The sequence below is a fragment of the Hyalella azteca genome, unplaced genomic scaffold (assembly GCF_000764305.2).
Source record: "Hyalella azteca isolate HAZT.00-mixed unplaced genomic scaffold, Hazt_2.0.2 contig14656, whole genome shotgun sequence".
NCBI classification, from domain to species: domain Eukaryota; kingdom Metazoa; phylum Arthropoda; class Malacostraca; order Amphipoda; family Hyalellidae; genus Hyalella; species Hyalella azteca.
This window is the reverse complement of record NW_025944533.1, coordinates 819,673-827,348: the sequence shown is the minus strand read 5'-3', so window position 1 is coordinate 827,348 and position 7,676 is coordinate 819,673. Positions and strand designations below refer to the sequence as shown.

The 7,676-nt window shown below is 37.6% G+C and overlaps 1 protein-coding gene across 1 annotated transcript in view; it reads left to right on the top strand.

Annotated features, from left to right (window-relative positions):
* Positions 1-1,395: 1,395 nt before the first annotated feature.
* LOC108667414 (homeobox protein abdominal-B) overlaps positions 1,396-7,676 on the top strand; it is a 42,119-nt gene continuing 35,838 nt past the window's right edge. The window contains exons 1-2 of the mRNA XM_018154438.2: positions 1,396-1,453; positions 6,751-7,386. Of these exons, the coding sequence (XP_018009927.1) occupies positions 6,792-7,386 (595 nt within the window). The 5' untranslated portion in view covers positions 1,396-1,453; positions 6,751-6,791. The remainder of the gene's footprint in view (positions 1,454-6,750; positions 7,387-7,676) is intronic.

The following is a 7,676-nucleotide window of genomic DNA, read 5'->3' as shown; positions in this document are numbered from 1 at the left end:
TATTTTTTCGTCTGCAAAAGATCCGTAGATATGTTGAAATAATTGCAACTTTTATCCATATTTGACAAGTTTTCTTGTCGTTCATGCTCGGAACTTGAAGTTTTAGCAGCGTTTTTACATGCACGCCTGTAACTCCAAACACGATACACCAAACAAGGATTCATTTTTAAAATACGTTTTCAAATAAATAAAAACTCATTTGTAAAACAAAAAGGTTAAATTTAGCTCATTTTGTTTGTTTCAATTAACATTTGATTGTAGCAACGACTGTTCCTTATAAATATGTAAAAAATATAACTCAGTACCCACTGCAGTGAGTGACAGAGAGCGCATTTTCTCGTCGACGAAAACGTAAAGGCACGGACGGGCAGACAGACGAGCGGACAGACGGACGGACGGACAGACGGACGGACGGTCAGACGGGCATGGCGAACACAATAGTGCATTTTTCCATAAATGAGAAAATGCGCTAAAAAATAGATCGTTAAATTTTAATCGGATCAAGGTATATGAGAGCTAGTATACTAAAAAAAAATCGTTTACGATGTCCCAATTATTACGATTAATGTGAGTGTCTTTTTTTTCTTTACAGGTCATCACCAGAAATTCCAGTGACCTACCGCAGTACAGTTGTGAAGTAATCCAAGTGCTGCATCAGTAGAAAAAAAATTATTTGCTCGATTTCAGGTTTTTATTGAAGTCAAAGTTGTTCCGCTGAACGCTGGGTATTGCCCAACGTTCACAAATTTTTCGGAAAAAAGTAACTAAAAGCCTTCAAGATTTTTTTGGGACTGTTTCATCCTCACACCTTTTCTGCCGTTGAGCTGCAGCAACAGCAGCTGCAGTATCAACAGCAGCAGCAACAACAGCAACTGTCACCAGGCAACTCTTCTCCGACCCTTAACAGACAACAAGCATCATCGTCCTCCAGAACTCTGGCTTTCAACCAGAGAAAAGGTGACTTATTTCTGAATAATTATATAAAAAACAAGTTTTTTTATTATTATTCATGCTCTGATTATTGAATGCTCTGATGTTAAAATGAATCTATTGTTTGAATCGCAAGTGTCTGAACTAATCCGATGTTGCAATTGAACTTTCACCGTAATGGCGAAAATTACATTCAATTTTTGAACTGTTTTAACGAAACACGTCTCAGACGAAACAAAACAAATCAGTTACGTAGAACATCAAAACTTTATTTTACGTGCAAGAAGAGTCTATCATCGTTTGGTTATGATGGTAGTCTCTGCTTGGCTATTAATTCACAGGCTATATAAGTTCTATATTCCCGTAGCAAGAGTCACTGAAGTAATACGAATTACGAAATTGCATGCATCGAGTAAATGATTGATACGTTAATTGAAATCGAGCAAAGCTGAATCTTCTCCGACCCTTAACAGACAACAAGCATCATCGTCCTCCAGAACTCTGGCTTTCAACCAGAGAAAAGGTGACTTATTTCTGAATAATTATATATAAAACGAATTTAAACGTGATTATTTATTATTTATTATTATTAATGCTCTGATTATTGAATGCTCTAGGTAAAATGAATCTCTTGTTTGAATCACAAGTGTCTGAACTAATTCGATGTTGCAATTGAACTTCCACCGTAATGACAAAAATTAAATTCCATTTTTGAAACATTTTAACGAAACATGTCCTGGACGAAGCAAATCAGTTACGTATAGAATATAAAAACTTTATTTTATGTGCAAGAAGAGTCTATCATCGTGTGGTTATGATGGTAGTCTCTGCTTGGGTATTCACAGGCTATATAAGTTCTATTTTCCCGTAGCAAGAGTCACTGAAGTAATACGAATTACGAAATTGCATGCATCGAGTAAATGATTGATACGTTAATTGAAATCGAGCAAAGCTGAAAATTATCAATTTAGTTTGAAATTATCTCGAATAATTCGTCAACTATAATACCTAGTCGGTAACTGACATGATAGATGAAAAACGAATCGAGCTTACTTGACAATAATTAGCCTACTCAGTTTGAGATTATAAACTTGAGAATAAAATTTGTGATTAATATTGGCCCATTATCTAATCTTAACACATCCCAATACACTTAAACGATTATCATGCACAAGTAAATCAACTCCAAAGTTATTTGTGAATCCGAGGAGAGAAATAAAATTTTTAGTCTGCATGTTATCGAACATTAGGTGAAAAACTGACAAAAAGGATAAGGAATATTGTCTTTCATCAAGAGTTTTTTCCGTAAGATGTTCAGGATTGAAGTAATTTTTTCTTGCTGGGTGCTGAACTCATTAATGCATGTTGGGTGAGTTCTCATGAGTTGTTAATGCAAATGAGTGTTTTGCACGGCGCATCGACGGCACAATACAATATTTGCTTTGTAGCTTATATCCACTATAAATTTATACTAAATCCAGTCGTGCTGGCACAGACAGCGAATTTGCAGCTTCTGAGATAATTGTTGCTAATAAGAAGGTGAACATTTTAGCATAGGAGAAATGCAAAATCTGCTTAATTAAAAATATTCGTTTCTTTTTCTAAAGCGCTAACACAGAAAAATGCTCTATTTACGACTAATATCAGATGCCTACGGAGGAGTAGGCAACCTCAACCCGGGCCAAAGCTTGAGCCCAATTATGCTGTGTTAATTTTGAGCGGTTGCAGATCAATGGTGCAGGGAAGCAATGAGACCCGTAAGCGCCTAACCCTTTTAGTTTTACGACATGAACGTGTCAGGACGGGCTTTTCAATGAATTTCTCGGTTTGATGCGATCTCTGTGACTTAGATGTGGCCGCACTCGGCCAGCCGTATACAAATCAACATGGACGAATTGACTCGGTAGTTTTTGCTCTGATTTGAACAGAAACCCGGAGAGTTATTTCAATTGAACACGCAGGGAAATATCTAAAAAAAAGTCTTGCGTGATAATGCTTCTTTTTTTGCTATCTTCAAGTTGAATGAATTCATTTCTTGTTAAGTAATGCGAGTAACGTTCAGAGCTTCTCGATCCTCAGCTCAGCAAAATACTTGAAATCGATTTTGGTCTAGGTTATTTTGTGAGGTTCTCCGGAAAATAAAGTTCATTTTAACAATGAAATAATTATGTCCTAACAAACGTCCCACGAATCCTTGCATCAATGAATTGATGAAAGAAATTAATTATCCATTTAAGGTACGACTGGAAATTAAAAATAATGTAACCAACAGCATAAAAAATCATACTTAATTCGAAAATTCAGAATCGTTATCGAATATTCATAAAGCTCCGCCTTAGTACTGATATAATATTCATTGGAGGGACCTTATATTGATTGTCATGGAAATATATATGGATAAACCATTTGTCAGTTGAAGTGGCAAGAATTTGTACCTATTTAATTACTGAAAAGGCCTGAAGAAAGATTGGAAGTACGATTAACAAGATTGCTGTTTAATAAAGTAACTTTGCATATAAAATATTCCAATTGCAAGAAACTTAATTTCTACTCAAGTTGGTTAGGGAAATTTCCGGAGGAAATTTACGATCACGTTTGTGTGTTGCGAAATAATCGGAATAACAAATACTGCACAAGAAATTGCAAATTAATTAATATGCTCGAAGGTATCGAACAAAAAAATTATACTAAATATATAAATTATATTTACTGGCAGTGAAAAGTTTTCAGGATGACTTAATTGTACAAGGCATACATGAATATCTTCATCATCACGTTGCTAACATGCAATTAATTTTCGTTTACGGGGTCTAGTATATTATAAGTAGTATATTATTCATAGGTAGTACGTTATTCCAGTATAATATCATATGTGGATATAATGAACAATGAAATTTTTTGTTTTAATTTTGGCAAGTTTCAGGTATTCCTGTATTATTTTTCGTACACCTGCATGCTACGGCGTAAGAATTTTTGTTTAGATTTTGACAAGTTTCAGGTTCTCCTTTATTATTTTAAGTACACCTGGATACTACGGGGCATGAGAATTTTTCTTTCGAATTTGACAAGTTTCAGGTTTTCCTTTATTATTTTAATTAAGTACACCTGGATACTACGGGGCATGAGATTTTTTCTTTCGATTTCGATAAGTTTCAGGTTTTCCTTTATTATTTTAATTAAGTACACCTGGATACTACGGGGCATGAGATTTTTTATCTGCCGTCCATGTGCATCCTGTCAACGGTGTTCCTGCAGTCGCTCACTGTTAAATCGTCCGTCTGCCAGACGGCAAGTCGGTGCTCGTAAAAGTCCCTGCCCTCCAACTGCGAGAATGCATGGAGAATCGCGCGTCCAGTCAAAGCTTCCATAAATATTTCTCACTGCACGCTTCTTAAAATACCGAGTACTTTAGGCACTTCACTAATATTTGCCATTAACATGGCTCAAAAACTATATGTTTTTATTAATGCTTTCAACAAGCAATAAACTATAGTTATTAGTAATTATAAATGAGAGTGTATAATTTTGTAGTTTCACAAAATTCTAAGTTTTTAACTACTAAAATCTAATTGAATGATTAAATTTTACACCTTCGCGGCAAGATGACATAAATAAATCAATAATGTAATTTTTTATAACTTATTTGTGCTTGGAATAACATAGTTCGAAAAATCAAGAAATAAATTCATATATCCATTTATCCAGCATTTATCTTTAATTACGTCCAGTGACCGCAAGCGTTTATTAGAAGGCTCAAAAATGTCCGCTCATTGGAGAACCATCAGATAAGGAAGTTCGTAGCCATGGATACAATGAAGAATTTTCCATGTGGAGCAAGACCACATTTAGTCATTTCTGGGATAATTACAAGGGAATCTTCTTTACACACACTCTTTACCTGAAGCCTTTTGTGGTTGTGGGCACCGGCTCTCTGAGACACTGCAGAGGCGCAAATAAGCGTTTGCCGCTAATAAAAACTCGTAAAATCGGGATACGTGTACAGTCGACTTAATAAGTTCCATACCGTTACGCGCGAATGAATAATATATATAATATGTTTTAAGTAACATACAGCCTAGAAGGATTAACGGTGAATTTTCAATGGATTGGCGATTATTCGTCTGTGAGAATCAGTGGTTAGCAAATTTAAGTTCTCGTGACCTGTACTTCAATTACAGCCTTTTTCAGGCACGTATTGTGAGAATGATTCTAAATTTTTTGCTCTATCGGCATTAGGTTTCAGCTTTGTTATCGCATAATATAGCAAAATGTATTTATTAAATGGCTTAAACTTACAATAATAATCATACTGATCACTGTTCTCAAATATTTTCACCGTTCTGTGTCAATGAATTTAAATGAATGGCACAGGTCTAGCCAATTTGATATAAAAGAATGCAAAAATTTAAATTTTAACGAGTTTATTAAAGTTTAGTAACGAGTTTTCACTTAATAGTTGAATGTAACTTAATTTTGGTTGATTTGCTGGTTTAGTCAGCGTAAATGAAATATATCCATCAAAGTCCGCAGAGTTTTCTCAAAATGGCTTCGTTAATCAAATGATAATGCAAGCCACATATAATTTGTGCAGTCCGGAAGAACAGAGCGAATTGAATAATTTCAAGCGTATAAATAGAAATAGAAATGATATTCGTAAGTAATTAATAGTTTCCAGTTTTTTACGATCCACCTTCATTCACATTTGGAACTGATTTTAGATAATCACACTTTTTCAAACTACATTAAACCTAAAATAAATTTAATTTTGCAAAACTTCGATGTTTACCTTTTGGATTTGTTCGCTTCAATGATGGAATTTAAAGTTATTGTTGAAATTTCATTAGGATTTCGGCAAAAAAAGGTGTAATGTGGTATTTTTACTCGAATTTTACGATATTTTTTTTCCGTGAGTAAGTTTTATAATTTACGATTTCAAGAATGTTTCATTGTGAAAACATAAAATTATTATACATTAAAATTTCAGAGTTAGAAAATAAAGCCTGAGAGATTCTTTATGCAGAAAATTGGTTTTGATTTATGACATCAAAAACCTACAGGCACTGCTACATCTGAGGTATACAGTTTCTAAGTCTAATTCCAAGAGGTGAAAAAATATCTTTTATAATTTACAATTTTTTTTACAAAAGTCATACAACTTACTTGTATGACAAACTCACATGGTTGAAAAATTTTTATTCACAAGTATTACGTTATGATATGAATCGGCCGAAATTTTTTTCACGAGTTAGCAATTATGAATTTTTTAATTTCACTTGAAGATTCAGGTTAAGAATAAACATCGCTTAGTAGAACGCAAGAAAACGACCTGTCAGCAGCAGCGGCAGCAGTAGTAGCTGCGGCAGCCTAAGCATAAGCAGCAGCAGCAGCAGCAGCAGTGTATGTCAGTAAGAGTTTCAACGAAGTCGCTCTCTATTTGAATGGGCGGGCCAAGCACTGAACGGGTCTCAAGGGTCGTGACGTCAGAGCGGCAGACCCAATAGCACCGCGTCCCAGATCTGTTCTTAAGAGCGGGTTCCTCCCCAGAGAGCAGCGCTGAGGCCCGCCCCGGGCCTGTACGTGTGTAGTGTAGGCAGTAGAGTCACAGTATGGTTGCAAGTCAGGCAGTAGTACTGCGCTATAGTTCTCAGTGCTAGCTAGTGGTCGCTTCGAGGTGCACCAGCCAGACAGTCTGTAGGTGCTACCAAGCGGCGCTCGTGGCTCGCTGATTAATGTGTGTGCTTTTGTGTTCTCGATCCTCGTCCTCCTGCTCCTCGATCACGGTGGCGACGGCGGCTGAATTGTGGCGGCACCATGAAGCAGTGGGTGGCGGTGGTGGCGGCGGTGTCGAGACGGCGGATAGGATGAACGGTGGCGGTGCCGTGTACGAGGAGCGGTCGCTCGAAGCGGCGGCTCAAGCCCCTCTTCATATCCCGGCTAAAAGGGCGGCTGCGGCATCAGCTACTTTACCGGGGACACCTTACCCTCACCCGACAGACTGCTCAGACCCCGCAGCCCCGGGTGTAATCCGGCATTCCCACTCGACGCAGCCATGGAATTACCAGCCAGACCACGCCGTGGCAACGGCGCCTTTCGATTCCCAATACAGCCAAGCGTTCTGCAGAGACGGGGTCACCCCCACGTATTACAATATTGCCGACTCCAGAGTCGCTGCCGACCGCAAGGCTTTAGCTTTTTGGCCCAACAAATACGAATATGCGCCCGGGCCTTCGTCCATGACGGCAGACTCGTGTCAGGCGTTCGCAGCGCAGACCTGGTGCAACTATGCGCCATATGGGCGAGTGGGACACGTGGACTCTCATGGACAACCAGTCCCTTATCTCACCAGCGCTGATGGAGGCCCCAAGTCTGCCATGGAGGCTGCTGGATATCCACACGATGGATATTTAAGGAATTATCCCTCTGCTGAATCCATGCCACCTGCACCCTATCCACCAGGTGAGTTTTAGTTTATCGAATATTAATTAGTGATAATCTGGAATTTCCTGTTGTTGTTAAACAATTTCAGTACACATCATCACACTTATTTCCAACTTTCAATTTTTCATTCGAATTAATTTAAAATTTTCACCTACCGGGTTGGGTTCATTGGTTTAGCTTGTATCAGTCGACATGTGTTGTCAACGTCACCTTGGAAACGGCATGCAAACGACTGCTGCGAATTCAACTCATTTAATAAAATGATATCTTTAAAATTAAAATATTTGTTACTGAAATACTGTGACTGT